The following is a 16,000-nucleotide window of genomic DNA, read 5'->3' on the forward strand; positions in this document are numbered from 1 at the left end:
TTAATCTTTCATTGTTTGTAATAGATCTCGATTTAAATTGAAATACTCATAGATAAATTTTCAATTTAGTGTACCCATTACCTATAAGCTAATTATGAGGGAATCGTTAAAGAAGATCAAATAGGATTAAGCAAACAGAAAAGATTGAAAAATCAAAGATTAGTATGCATTGGGCATTAGTACATTCAACAGCGTTACTTACAAACTTCCAGTTTTCCACATAAATACTCAACTTATCTAAGCAAACTCTTAAAACCCATTCATTTCTAACTGTAAGCTTTTTCCCGCCATTCCTTTTTTCGTAGGAAACTGCTAATAGCCCTGATGGCGTTTACAGGACAAATGGCTCAAGGGGGCCAGAGTAAGACGGAAAAACGGATGCAAAAACTGAAGCAGCCCAATGGGAAGGCCAAATTATAGGAAGCAAGGAGGTGTGTTATTTCTGCGGATCTCGGAATTAAAAGAAAACAGAACGTGTCAGCTGTTTTTAACAACGGGAAATTAATTTTAAGCTACTTGTTTTTAAGGCTGCGCTTCCTTGTAACTGTGAAATATGATGCGGGATTTTGAGTGTTACATTGGGATTAAATGAGTAGGTATTCTACACTATCTAGGAACTATTTGAGTGTTACTTTGGAATTAGATGTGTACTCTACACTATGTAGCTACCTACATAGTAGTACTAATAAATAATATAAGAAATTATGTGAGGTCATTTAACTTTGAACTGCGGGTTCACAATTACCAAGCACCTTTCTACATAATCATTGCGAATAGAAAAACCAAGCTAATACATTGTTGTTGCTCTATTCCTAAGTCTTCCACCTCCCATCAAAGTTGCCAGCAGCCGTGTGAAGTGAAATTCACATCTAGTACTTCAAACCTAATGAAGAGAATGAACCTCCCCAACTTATACAGGCATTATGTTAAATAGAGTACACAATGTACAAAATTTCGCATAACCTTATTAACGTTTCGGGCCTAAAACAACAACTTGGTAATAATAGTTTGATGGCGTAACGTTGCGAGGCAGTGTTGCCAGTACATAAACATTACTTTTGCTGCATTGGAGCACACCGTAGAGATCTGCGATACGATAAGTAGTGGCGCTAAAAGCGCAATAGCACGAACTATGGCCTCTTTCGTGCACGATATAGACCAGTGTTATAATTGTTGTAAGTAACGAACGCTAATTTCAAGATTTTTATTGTGTTAAAATGTTTGTAGCTTATCTTTATAATGTTGATGAACTCTGCTAACTGTTGAAACGGATCATAAAACTTATTTCTGTTGTTATTAACGAAACATATACTTACTTCGTAGTTATTACGATAGCTAGTTCAATCGTACGACTTCGAGTTCCATCATGACATAGTAAAGCACTAAATATAGAGTTCCGTGGATTTTCCGCCAATGCCAAATGTGATGTTACTTCCTTATTCGGTTACTGGTTACTTTATGGTTTACTGGTTCCGATTTAGCCCAATATGTCCCCAGTACTTTATCACGATACATTAATTAATCAATCTTTATCATTGTCAATGTAGAAGAATATAAAAATACACCCAATAATATATCGACTGCTTATCTGTCTTGAGACAGCAAGCCGACTGAGATTAATGTTTCAGCTTCAGCCCACTTTAGCCGTGTTTGTAGCTTCGTAGCGAAGTAACTCGGTATTACCAACGTTAGATTCTGATGTAAACTTTGTAAGTACATTCATCTATATGTAAGCCTATTATGCAGCCAGGTGTGACAAGCATTTTAAACGGTATTTGGTATTTACCCCATAAACAATGTCAAATTGGAGATTTAAATCACGCTAGTATTTCATAAAACAATATCCCGTATCGCCATTAAAAAAATGAAAATATCGCTATTGTCAAAACAAAATAATATATTACGATTGGAAATCAATAATCCATATTTCAAATACAAACATAACATCCATAACGAACTCAGTGATCCCACAAAAATGGTGTGTAAAGTGAAAAAGAAGAACGGATATTATTTGATCGTACGATATATCACGCGAATGGGACCGGAGGAGGGGGGGGGGGGAGCGAAAACAAACTCACTTCCAATATCCAATGAAAAATCAATCCATCAAATCCAATAAAAAATCTAGAGCAAGTTATTATTACGTTATAGATAGCTGCCGAGGGACGATTTGTGGTTTGCGATAGTTCCGCTGACAATACGCATAAACTTTTATTTGATATTTTCCCTTTAACGCTATAAGCTTTATGTGCTTAGTTTTGTTTAGACGTAATTATCTTGGTGTACAAATAACAATAAGATTTTATTAGTGTTGAAATTAACAGGTTGAACTTTGTTAACAACTTAAGTGCGTTGGTACCTCCTTAATACGTTTAAAGTACCCTGGTAAATATCTTAGAGATTATAAACCAATATTCTTAATTATTATTCTAATATCTAACTAATGGACGGCAAAAGAGCAAATAAATAGTATTGCCCTTGTCGTAAAACTAATTTAGTTACAGTTTAGTTGTTAACTATGTGCTATACATTTCCTGTGATTTTTAAAAGGCCCGTGATCCAACTCAACGACGATAAATCTACGAAAATGGTGTCTAGTATTTCTTATAATTAAAGCAAGATATACATCTTACAAATTAATTGACCTATCTCTATAAAAATGTAATAAAAATACAAATTTTGAACGTTTTATCATCTGTCAGGCTGTGTTTTTTAACGTCAATGTCAAAGTGACGTTTGAAAACATCTGTTTTCTGTTTGCGGAACAAAAAGCGACAAATTATTGTAATTCTCGTATAAATTCGTAGTATTTTAATTAATGAGTGTCATTCTGCGTTCGGGTAAGTTAGGGGATATAAGTTTTTCGTTACAAACACTTAATTTTTGTATAATTAGTGGTAAATATAAATAAATTGTTTTTAGGTTTTTACAATATCCATAGGAAAATGTCTAATGTGTGCGGAATAGTACAACAAAGGATGAAAGAGAAGTTAGAGAATGCTCTAGATCCTGTACACTTAAATCTGATTAATGAATCGTACATGCACAATGTTCCTCAAGGTGCTGAAACTCATTTCAAAGTATTGGTAGTGTCCAACAAGTTTGATAATGTCTCATTGGTTGAGGTAAGTTATTTTGTTATTATAAACGGCAGGATAATTTCAGTATTGTCGAAGATAGCCCTAGTGTTCCTTTATATGTACCAATTCATCAAATCCAATAAATCATCTATGCAATTACTTAATTGCAGGGATAGGGCAATTCAATTGGGTTTGTAAGAAAAGTCTTGCAATTTTAATCCATGGGAGGTATAGTGATTTTTTCTAATATTAAGCTATTACTTTGGTGAATTGTCAGAGAATAATATTACAATGATCCTTTTCCATAAGCATTAGATACCTATTGATAAATTGTATTATAGCAACCAGATAGATTATGTTTTAGAAATTGCTCAGTTACTGATCTTTGCTTACCTAAAGTCAGATCCTTTAAGCACCTAAAAGTATTAGAATTAATGCATTAAATAATTGTTAATTAATCTCATTGATTTATTTCAGAGACACCGCATGGTGAACAACATTCTGAAAGAGGAATTAGAGACAGGAGTGCATGCTCTATCCATATTAGCTAAAACTCCTAAACAATGGAATCCTCAGGAAGCAGTGGAAAGTAGTCCTAATTGCAGAGGAGGCTTTGGAAAATAGACTACCTCCTGAAATATTATATTATTTTATAGTTAATAGATAATAATTTATGAAAATAGACATTTTATTTCATCTAGGTATGTCCCACTGCTAATCCCAGCTTGTTTTTTTCTCTTACATTTCTGTTGTATAATTTATTGTTTCAGTCAAATATTGTATTAAATGACTTAGCAATTTTTATATTCATGAGTCATTTGAAACTGTGTAAATATTATTTAACACAGCTTATTGTTTAGGTAATATTGTAAAACGATTTTACATTCATAATAAATTGAAATTAGTTAATTGGTGTTATGCAAATTAACATACATTAAATCATTTGTTATCTGGATACCAAGTCATGTAGGGTCAACCTCAAAAACTACTGATCCCAAATTGATGCTTTTTGACCTATTTTTCTTTTTACTAATAATATTTGCTTTACCACAAGGATAGTCCAAAGATTTCAGTTAAAAGTTTACTCATAATATTATGATATTTTTTAAAAGATAAATAAAAATACAAAAATTAGATCATAAAATTTTATTCTTACACCATTTAAAATAAAAGCTTTCACTTGCTACAGATCAATATTTTGTCATAATCATTAAGTAATACTTAAAGTAATACCAACATTGTACACAAACATTCAAACATGAACAAACTCACAAATGTTTAATGAAAATATGATTGGACAATAAAGTCAATTTGACAACATTTCAAATAATTTCTTGATGAAAATTATTCACGGGTTTGCTTTGATAAACCTTTTTGTTAATTTTATTTATACTAAGAGATTTATAGCGGTTTTCACCAGTTCTAAATAAATATTGGATAACTTATCAAAAAGAAGTATGGCAGCTTTTTTATAAAATACAATCATTTATTCATTTAGGTCAAATGTTGACACTTATGATAGTTGTTACAATTATTGAATCTACCAATGGCTAGGAAGGAAAAAGGGCTTTATGAGAAGAGCTATCAAAAAACATGCAGCCACTCTTCCATCGCCAAATGATTTACAAAGTGGTTAATATAATAATTATTATTGTTAATATATAATTAATCATCTAAGGAGCTGCCATAAACATTAATGAGATGTTATCCAACACTTAACTATATTGTGAAACTGGCCGTAAATTCGTTAAATGAAGTCCACATAGGACCAATATCTTTTTCTGGCCAATATAATATTACAATTGATTGAAAATACTTATTTTAGGTTTATATATTTTTGATTAAATATCAATTAAGTACTGAAGATTTATGTATTTTACAAATTTTACACTATTAGTGATATCATAGGAGATAAATTTTTCAAGAGTTTTACAATATTATGATTAATTACTTATTATTATTTAACTGCAACAAATTTACCTGTATTAAGATATGAATTGGTTTTATAATTCCCAAATTATGACAATTCAAGATTCATTTAAAAACACTCAATTTTGTGGAATAATCGTATTTCAATGATATTATTGAAAGAGACTGCTTACTCCTTATATGCCATTGTTTCAACCATAAATTTGTTTGTCGCAGTTAAATTTTTACTATTCATAACATCTTGCCAGTTACAATTGTTATCTTTATGGCCAATTTTAGCTCTTGTGAATAAGTATCTGTAACTTAACATACAGATCATTGACATACCATCTGATAGATTACCCAACACTTATCCATAAGTACTATAAACTGGCCATTACAGTTATAATATTTTTAGAAACATCTAAATCACTTGGATTTTAATACTTCACAATATCGAGATTTTTCAAAATGTTGATTATATTAAATTGTTCACTTTTTTACACATTGTCCGCCACTTTTGGTTTTGTTAATTTATTTATGACCCGATAGGTATTTTTGATTGATGATTGATGAATTTAAAGCCTCTTATCTACTATAGCATTGATGAACTCTCGTAACATTTCGTCAATTTATCAACAAACGCGCCATTTAGACATACTTCTTCTGCAGCAAACATTTTCTATGGAATGTAAGTGTTAGAAAGAATCAACTATGCAATATTGTAGTAATAACATTTTATTTAACCGTTCGTATGCCGGACCCGCGCCGCGTCAAAAATGTCCTATCTACCGCGTGATTTTAAAGGCACATTGCGTCTATATCGCGCAGATCTACGGTCATACATAGGCATACGAAGCTTCAAAAATTGGCGAGCAAACCTGCGTTCTGGCATACGAAAGGTTAAAACTGTCTTCTTTCTCAATCTATCCCAATAAAAGAATCAGGTATTTAATCTAGAAAGATGCAGTAGTGGTAACTTTGATCCACTTACTTACTTATATTACAGCAGGGGTTCCCAACCTTCTCTTAGTCCAGGACCACTTTTATATTAAAAATAAAGTGTAATAATCATCCTGATTTTTTTTTATTTTATAATCATTCACGGACCATATTTTGACTTCCACGGACCACTGTTTTACAGGAAATACTTTCCACGTTTCTTGGAATCATTGCTCCCAAACATGCTATAGTAAATAATAGGCTTGTACGAAATGTTCACTACACTCAGTCCATTCATTCTAGCACACCGAATTAACGGTGTTAGTTGTATCAGAGGTTGAAGTTGTCCAATCGTAGCTTGCCCTCATTCTCTGTCAAGTATAGCAAGTCTGCCATAGTCTGCTCACAGATCGCTTCTTCGGCCTTCTCTGACATCTGAAATAGGAGGTTTATTTTAGGTTGTGCAGTAAATAATTATGTTTTATGACCACTAACATTGTAAACTTTCTTTCAAATTCGATGGTTGATGTGTGAGCTGAGCAAGAGTCTGGTACTATGTTTAATTCAAAACTACGATAACTATCGTTAAAAAAATATATCTCTTAATCTCTCGTAAAGTATATTGGCTAGAAAATTGGTGGATTGTTCGCCAAGTGTAGAAACCACACATATTTTTTTGGGCTGACGCTGAGTTATGTAGTTTAATATTTACTGCAAGCTGCTTTTTTACTTTTTCAACTATTTTGATGTTGTACATCTTGAATATTTTACTACAGAGATCGAACGCACCGCGAATCCAAACATAAATATACACATTAAAAAACACACTCACCGGCCTATACTTGTACTCGCTGGTCGGCGCGTACTTAAAATTGGGTCCGAAGTTAACACTAACAGTGACGTTCTTGTGTAACGACACGGTGGGGTAGTAGCAACCTTCGTACACGTCGCTGAAGGCCTCGCCCTGACACTCGCCGTTCTTGAAGAACAGTATCTTACTGCCTGGGAGCTGCTTCAGGTTGTTCAGAGATTCTTGGATGTTGTCCTTATCTTCGTAGTACAGGTGGCTCTTGAATTTTACTAATGGCTGAAAATAAATTAAGAATGGTCATTTTTATGTTAGTAAACTATTCTATTACGGTTAAATAACAGTTTTTTTTCTTTAATACTTTAAATTGAATTCGGTCACAATGGATAATCTTAAAGGTCTGCGACAAAATTAGCTGCACAAATTAAATCCTACGCAACATATTTTGAACCTTACGTGATTTATTGAAATTGAACAATCGGTTTTTATATTGCGCTTCTTTCATTAGGTACTGATTGAAACAACAAAATAAAGGTGTACTGTATTTTTAACTTGTTCATCGACTTTAGTAGCTAGCTGTAATTTTTTTGGGTTTTATATTTCAATTTAAAACCTTAAATATAGAGGGGTTTTTAACAGAAGTTATTTTAATTCAAGGTAACTTCTAACATTAGATTTAAAACGTTGTCTGGTAAACAAGTTAGAATTGGGTTGTCCAATAAAAATAATCACATAATGATAATACCTTGGCACACTAAACTGTTTGTTTCGTTCATATCAACAGATAACGGATATTATTATATGTCTCAATTATTTAACAAATAAACTTTTGTTGGCATGTCAATAAGAACTATGACGACTAGTTTACTGGAACCTAAAAAACGCCATAGAAGAGAAATTTTTCAATAATAGGATTTATATGTTAGACCTTCGTCAACTATTGTTTGTTAAAGCTATCATAAAATGTTTGGTTAAAAATATAGGACTCAAGGCCTAACCCCTCCCACATTACGGGAGCAGACCCTTGCCCAGCAGTGGGACATTAATGGGTTAAATTTATTTTATTTACTTGAATGTCTAGAATGCTATTTCCGTTTCATATGAGAACTAGAGTTCTGTCATCACACATGTTTTTGGTGATAATACTATATTTGGAGGAAACTAGTTGCAATAATAGGATTTAATAATTACCCTGTCTTTGTATGTGTTCGGCGTGTATTTGGTAGTGTTGCTTTCTGGCAAAATGATGAGAAAACCAAGTGTGTCGCCCTCGCCGTAACCGTTGCTGTAGTGCTTTCCCCGAGATTCATGGAACCTGAAATGTAAACAAATAAGTCATTTAAAATATCTCGATAATCATCCTTGAAAATGTAACGAATTACAAATTAATAAGGACTTGTCTATTACAGGTTGTAAGTAATGTTAAATAGTCTTCGTTTAGACTTGAGGTGATCAGGTGGTTTGGAGACCAAGGCTTACATATAAATTGATGCCTACAGTTCAAAGTTCCTGCATTGGCAGCTGTCATCAAAATTACCTCTGGATGTTATGGTCATTTTTATTTCCAAATTTATTTTATACTGAAATTTACTCAGTTTCATTACTAGTTTGATGTAAAGAGTACCATACCGCGTGCCCTTGCGACTGCGCCAGGAGTAGCCGAACTTGTCGTATCCGAGCGGCGCCTGCAGGTTGGCGTAGCGCCGGCCCCAGCCCAGCCGCGTGGCCGCGCCCTCCGGCATCTCCTCCACCACCACCTCCCAGTACCACGCGCCGCGCGACACGCCTGAACACATTACATTCACTTATTGCAGTTACAAAAAGCAAACGCTTTTTAGACACTGAAAGACACCCACATAATATACAAACTAAAGAAAAATCTAATTTATCTTTCTATTCTTCCCCAAAGGGGGCAATCATTTAATAAGTTTAGTAGTCTGGACAGTGTTCAAACTGCATCGAGATTCGTGAGTTTATGTCTTACAATATTCTACAACTCGATCAACCTAACCTTTCCAACTGTTGGAGTCGGCTTCCAGTCTCACCGGATACAGTCGAATGCCATTTTACCAGTTACACGGGCCACGGGCCACAACCACATAACCCTAAAGCCCTAACACGATATCCGTCAGTAAGAAAGTTGTCAGTATTTCACATTTTCTTCAAATCTATAAAGGAATATTTTTTATAAAATTTTTAAAGCTTAATAATTTAAAAAAGTGTTGTTACGTACCGTGAGTAGCCCGCACCATACAATATCCCTTCTCGCCAGTGACAGCAAGTCGATCCTCAGAGATCTTGAGTTGCGGCGCTCTATCGTGCAGTGCCAGCAGCACTATACCCGGACATAGAGACCGGTACAACCAGCCAGGGATCGGCTTGCCGCTCCATTCGTTACTCTCGTCGAACTCCTGGTTAACATAAATTTGTTTTAAATCTACGACGATAATTACCGGATTCTTATGTGTTTTTATAATCAAAAGTCACAACTGTATAAGGCTATGCAGTTACGTATACGCCCGTAGATATACGTAAACGCTTGTATACGTAGATAGTGTAGATACTTATAGAAGTGTAAAGTGAAAATTGGAGCAGACAACAGTAAAGATAGGAGAAACAAAGGTGTATATACTGTCAAATAAATAATCGATTTACTGTACGATTGTTAAAAGAAGGAAAACTCTAGAGCTAAGAAGATGTTGGATTGTCAATAAAGGTCATGTACTGAACGCGAAAGACAAAGATGAATAGGTGTTTTTTTACTTTCGTGCGCAAAAACTAATCAATGTAGGTATTTGAAAAATGGCACGTAGATAGTCGATAATACTTACATTAGAGGGAAATCTTTTTAAGTGTAGTCGCGAGCATGATTTCTAATGGACACATTATAAATAATTGGGTATCATAGTGTCAATGATTTATGGGCGGCGATAAATAATATGCTAATTATATCGCTACATTGTCAGACTAGTTTTAATTATCATAAATAGATACGTTGCTACGTTTAGTCATCAATTAATAAATTGGCTTCGTATATTTATAAACTTTGTATCATATCATTTCCTACGGATTCTCAGAATACAATAGGGTAGTAGGGCTACAATTTGGTGCGAGGAATTTGAACTAATTTGCTATATTAAATTTATATCTTCTTTCAGGGCACATCATTCTTCTACAAGCTTTAGACCTTACCCTCCATTCTAGACTTGTTAAACAAGGTTCTAGACAAACAAAAAAAGCAATATCGGGTCGACTTCATTACGTAAGTTTTACCATATTACTAACCTGTCTAAAAGGCGCATGTGGGTCAGGTTCGGCCAGTATGTACCGGTAACCATCTTTGTTAAAGGGATGTTCGGTGGGATATCCATGTGAGGGTAGTTTCAAGGCGCCGAGGTCTGCGGTACGGCCCTTCTTGCCAACGGGCGCTCCCGCGTCCGCAGCGCCGCCCACTGCGGGCCGACGCTTGCCCTGCCTGCCTTTGACGTTGCCTGCTAGCGGTACTGCAAGAAATTGAAATCATTTTGCTGTTCTACTGACTAAAGTCATGCACAGGTTAACAATCTTATAATAACGAGTTATCAGAGTTTTCTAACTCTACAGATTTTTAGGCTCCATCTACGGTCCTCTTAAAAACTAACTTTGAAATTGTAGAACTAAACACCTTGGGGTCGGTACGTAACCAAATAGTCCTTAATAAGTTATATTGAAAGACATTCCATAGTCGGAGTGGCGAGGCTCTTAAATAAATCTTATCAATAGACCTGCTGTCCAAAAACCACTCAAAAGATCTTTTGAACTTGAGCCCATGCTAACCAATACATACAAATATCGAAACGCAATAAAAACTATTCGCGAACGTAGTATAATTTTAGAGACAGGCGTCTGCACGTTGCACCATGACACGAATACTTTACAACCGTAGTGATCCATTTTTTACACAGTTCTGTTTTATAGTTCGCGATCTGGATGGATCAGCTAAAATCAATGGTGAAACGAAAGCTTCGGATGGGGATTAGGTATTACAAAAAACGTGGAGAAAACATGATGACGAGATTAACTCACGTACTCTACCTTAAGACGATCATGGTTCGGAGCTAATGTTAAGAGGAATTTCGAAAGGCAATAAGTTTTAGTTTGACAAAAATCCTTGACGAAAACCTTGCAATGCTTAAAAAGCTGAGTTACTACACAGTTGGTCATATGAAGTCGCCATTTTTCATTTCATTTTCCAGTCATCTCTCGAGGCTGCCAACTTTATATCGATTCGTTTCAACGTTTTGCATTTTACTTTTTTTGCCACTTGTAGCTTACGAATCCAATACTTTAGTTGCTTAAGCAACTAAAACAGAGACAAAACTATCCGTAATTCCCGATAAATATTCATCAGAGCGAATCAAGTAGACAATGCTAAGATAATAGCGCTAATAATGAATACCGTTTCAATTAACAAGTATTGCGCACAAGACCACGAATTGAATCTAAATTCATCGAAACTATGTAGGAATACCGAAATTGATCAACCACGGATAGGAGTCTAGAGTCGGGGCTTAGAACATTGACCATAATATATGGGTAAAAAAAGCGCGTAGAGAAACTTTGTCATATTTTTTGCATTAGACCCCCTCATTCATTACCTCTAAAGCAGTTTTTTCACAAAGCATCTATTTAACTAATATTATTAAGCTGATAACTCAGCAGATAATTGGACGAAGTTTTCAAACAATGAGTTGCACAATCGTGAATCATTTGAAATATAGAGCAATATTATTTGGAGCCAAACATACTACATCGCGAAAAAGGTTGTACAACAAACTCGATAGCTTTTAATCCTTGACCCAGTTCTCAAGCCAGTATGAGTTTTTCAGAGCACTTTCTTATACATCACACGTCACAAATTAATTGACTCTGTCGTTATTCTCATAATACATCATCTGATTATATTAAAACCCAGCAGTGGACAATGAAAATTTCTAAAAGAACGCGCACAAATAAAATAGGTCAGGTGTTTATGAAATGGACACTGGCAAGACAAGAAAAAAGCGACTACTAATAGTGTATTAACACGCGATTAGTTATCATACAAATACGGTTTCATATCAAGATTAAATCCTAGACTACACGTTCTAACTACACAATGACTGGATAGATTAAACATCCGACAAACAGCAGGAAACAATTATCTATGCAGGATGACAATCAACATACATTTTATGAGCAACCATTAAAACAAGTAAATCAAGAATCTCAACTTACTATCCATGTCGTCAACACCGATATGAACTAACTGACAAACTTGTCATATATTTAGTGCAAGTGTTGATAAGATAAAGTACGTATCGAGACGAACCTACACGATTAAAATCGGTGTCTTACGTGACATGAGGCATTACAATCTCGGACGGCCGGACCCCGTACGTAAACAACCAACTTTACATACATACGGAATAAAAATAGTTTTCCCCGTATATACTATACTTATTGTAACGAGATAAAAACGCGACGCCAATACACATGCTATAAGTAAACATTTGTTCAAGGCAAATTACGATTCTGATAACAGATAGCCGTGTAAACTAATTATGTATGCACATAACATTCTCAGTCGGGCTAACTGTGAATTTGAGAAAAATAAAAAAAAAACGAATCAAGCGTAACTCACCAGCCATAAAGTTCAAGGTGATTATGAAGTGAACTATTTAAATCTAAAATCAATAGAGGAGAAATCGCGCGGCTAACGCGACGCTCCTATGTGTACTTATCGGCGAATATACGGACACACTAACGCACAATATAGTGTTTAATGTTACAGTAGTGTGCGTCGCGAACTTAGTGTTTACATACACCAATGCATAAAGAACAATGTCATTATTCAATAACATGTCTTTGTGGTCGGATCTACAATTCTATGTATGCACCGCGCTGCGAGTGTTACGTGTGGACGTTTTTCAGTGTTTTGGATCGTTTCCAAAGCGACATCACTGTTCAACAATTATGGTGTTATGCCATATAAGTTTTAAGTTTATGCTAGTTTTATTTAGGTCAGTTCGGCGGTATGTTTTAACGCGATATTTGTTACACTACACGTTTGACTTGAAGGATGGTTTATTCTCACAGTGGGTAATAGGTTTACGAGACGGTGTGATGTCGTAGGATGTGTAAGGAGCGTTTTATATGTTTGTCATTGAGGCGTAATTGTACAATTCACTCGTAGCTTCGTACCGCGTATGTACGTGGCTCCTTTGTGAACGCTATTTAATCGAGCCGTCGCGATCCATCGTGCATGTCTGATTACTGTCCTGCTATTCTAAGTATAACTAACTGCATATTACTCCAGGTTCAACTGTTATTGAAATAACCATTGACTAGAGTTCCTTATGGCATCGTATTTTAGTACAAGGAAAATGTATTTAAACTGTATATAAAAATATCAATTGTTTAGTTTTAGTTGCATAACAAAACGTGTTTAAGAGGAAATTTAAATAATTTCAAGGCAATCCTATATCAAGGTACCTATTTAAAATTAAATGTTTTGATAAGATAGGTTTGTAGGGTTTATGTAGTGTTACTTAACGGGTTATTTCTTGCAAAACAACTAGATCGATTTATTAGCAGACTTTGTAGGAAAATAAAACCTAAATTTATACGTCTAAAGGTGGTCACGCAGTGATAAAAATAGAGAAGTCTCGTCAAAATATTAGTTAGTTAAATCTTACGCTCTAAAAAAGAATCTGTTACACGAAAGAACAATCATACGAATCGCAGACACAAATATCTATGTTTATTAATTTGTATTTAGTGAACCGCCGACAAATTAAAATTTAATGAAGTTCTTATAGTTAAATAATACTTACAATTTTCACGACGTCACAGTTTGCGTTGGAAGAATTAATTCGAACAAATTAGATTGGTCAAAAGATTACACAGTAAATACTTAAAACAATTAATTTCAGGATTTAAGGGATCAATAATTTGTAGAAATGTGACAGAATTCTCTTATTTTCTATGAAATAAATAATCATTTATTGAATCTATTTAATAGTCATGTATAAGAACGATGGCAGGTTATTTAGTAAAGTTAAAACTAGATGTAGTAAAGGCAGTGCCATCTAGTTGACTGTGTGGAGACAAACTGACTTAATTTTAAGAGGTCCTTAGTTAGACCTAGGTATTTGTTGAGTAGTAAATCAGTAAATTTTGCCAATAAAATATTCAACACCTATAATAAATTTTATCCAACTGAGGAACTTGACTTAGAGTTAGGTGATCACTGACCAATGACCATACAACTCATACTACCTTTATTTGGCGACAGACAATGTTATTGCCTTTGCCAAGTTCTGATCAGACATTTTATATACCATATCAAATAGTAAGTCATTGGTCAAAGTTGCAGATAATTGACCTAAACTACTCTAGCCTTCTTTTGTCATGCAAAAGAAGGCTAGAGTAGTTTAGGTCAATTATCTGCAACTCTTCTTAACAAAGAAGTTGTAGCAACTCTACTTAACATGCATCTGTTTTACATAAATTTATCTATGGAGTAATAGATATACTAACTTGTAGCTATCCCCATATCGGTAACCTTTAGCTGGCCTTGTTTGATCATAGCCTCGTAGTTAGGCTTAATGGCCGTAAGCTCCATGTTGTATAGCCCGAACATTGGTCCTTGGTTGGCGTCCTCTTCGTAAGTGAATAATACTTGGATGTCCTTTATCAGTGCCCGCTGAACTGTTGCGTACCAGGATTGGGTCACCCTAAAACAAATAAATAATTGTAACTTCTTGTTTCCTTCTACTCCTATAATTATAAATAATCATAAATAATCCAAAATGGGCAAAATTCAGTGCTAACTTTATTAAAAATGAATAATTTTCACCTAATTTCACACAGAATATTTCTGGAAATCCCAATGACACAAATTATTTCTTTGATTTAATTTATTAAAGTTTTAGTAGCAGCCAGTAGTTATTTCTGACAATAAAAAAGTACCAAAAGTCTTCAGTTATACTGGCTGGCTTATAGAAAAGCTTCATAAAAAAACTGAAATGTATTAAAAAAATATTCAAAGTTTAAGAAAAGTGAACAGAATATTTAGATCATTGAAATCAATATTTTTAATATTTAACAATTTCATTCAAAATGGTTTCAAGTAGTTTGATGAACCATGAAAACATTGGTAAGTCTTTTTTGAACATAGATCAAACTTTATTCTATTAATTATAGTGGTACCTTCTAGGCATGGTGGTCATGGCTTCCCAATACTGATCAATGTAGGGAATAATCTCCCTGTCCTTACTGAATATCAGTCTACTGCTGCCTTCTTTAACACTTTCTTGCTTGAGGTTTGCTATAGCTGTGAGACACATCTGAGGAAATGCTGCAAAGAAATATAAATTTATAGGTATGGTACATTGCAAACTGAATTAAAGACTATAGTAACCTTTTAAAAAGTGATTCTTATTAATACTTCTCGATAAAAACTCTTTATGTAACAAATTCATAGAGTTGTTTATGTCCATTATTAGAATTATGTTATGTGAAATAAATAACCATAATAATATGGTACCACTCACGAGCTTGGTTCTTCTTGAATGTTTCAAGTCCAGTTGGAGAGCAGTTCTTGCATATAAACAGATAGTTTGTCATAAACGGCACCAGTTTTCCTAGCTGGTATCCAATACATGATTCGTGAAACCATCGATTGCATGATGCACATAACAATTCAGCTATGTTTAGGTTCCGATCTTTCCCGCTAAAAAAGCAAAACAGGTTAGTCAGCTATACAAACTCCTTCAATATGAAAGAAGTAAAATAGCGAAAGTATACCAACCAGTAGCAAGTCCCTTGAGATTCGTTCGAGGTTTTATTCGATTTACTTTTTTCTACATTATCCGCCGGCTTTAGAGATTCTGATGAAATGTTATGACCATTGTTGGAGCCGACATCTGCCTCAGCAGATTTCTTCACTGAGTCCGATCCTCCGGAAGACATTTTTACTTTTATATGGTTTCACTGATTATATTTAAGTCACACACTCTCATTATATTGATAAAGTCAATACAATTGATTAAAAAATAAATAAATTACGAAATCGCAATACAACAATGGTGAAGTGTTTTCGATATAGTACTAATAAATTAAAATATTCTCAGTCTTAAAATCGAAAGCGATAGAATGATTACAATTGGCCTTAGTGCGAAAGAAACAAAATATGCTTCTGTCGTCTTTCAGACGACTTTTATTCAAGTCGCATAATATG

The 16,000-nt window shown here is 34.3% G+C and overlaps 2 protein-coding genes across 6 annotated transcripts; one reads left to right on the plus strand and one right to left on the minus strand.

Moving 5' to 3' along the window:
* Positions 1-2,686: 2,686 nt before the first annotated feature.
* On the plus strand, positions 2,687-4,076 carry LOC142973750 (bolA-like protein DDB_G0274169). The gene is made up of 3 exons (XM_076115741.1): positions 2,687-2,840; positions 2,923-3,125; positions 3,558-4,076. The coding sequence occupies exons 1-3, from the start codon at positions 2,819-2,821 to the stop codon at positions 3,702-3,704; spliced, it is 372 nt and encodes a 123-aa protein (XP_075971856.1). The 5' UTR covers positions 2,687-2,818; the 3' UTR covers positions 3,705-4,076.
* Positions 4,077-4,211: 135 nt separating this feature from the next.
* Positions 4,212-15,872, minus strand: ash2 (Set1/Ash2 histone methyltransferase complex subunit ash2). 5 transcript variants are annotated; one of them, XM_076115736.1, is made up of 10 exons: positions 15,572-15,872; positions 15,315-15,493; positions 14,971-15,118; positions 14,299-14,495; positions 10,024-10,229; positions 8,972-9,149; positions 8,368-8,524; positions 7,930-8,053; positions 6,763-7,017; positions 4,212-6,365 (listed from the first exon to the last, which is right to left on the minus strand). In XM_076115736.1, the coding sequence occupies exons 1-10, from the start codon at positions 15,730-15,732 to the stop codon at positions 6,261-6,263; spliced, it is 1,710 nt and encodes a 569-aa protein (XP_075971851.1). In that variant the 5' UTR covers positions 15,733-15,872; the 3' UTR covers positions 4,212-6,260. The 5 variants fall into 5 exon arrangements, with proteins under 5 accessions (XP_075971851.1, XP_075971850.1, XP_075971852.1 ...); XM_076115735.1 differs by having other exon boundaries at positions 10,024-10,241; XM_076115737.1 differs by lacking the exons at positions 14,299-14,495; positions 14,971-15,118; positions 15,315-15,493; positions 15,572-15,872 and adding an exon at positions 12,401-12,557 and having other exon boundaries at positions 10,024-10,241.
* Between the last annotated feature and the right edge of the window lie 128 nt (positions 15,873-16,000).

The sequence above is a fragment of the Anticarsia gemmatalis genome, chromosome 6 (genome assembly GCF_050436995.1).
Source record: "Anticarsia gemmatalis isolate Benzon Research Colony breed Stoneville strain chromosome 6, ilAntGemm2 primary, whole genome shotgun sequence".
NCBI lineage: Eukaryota > Metazoa > Arthropoda > Insecta > Lepidoptera > Erebidae > Anticarsia > Anticarsia gemmatalis.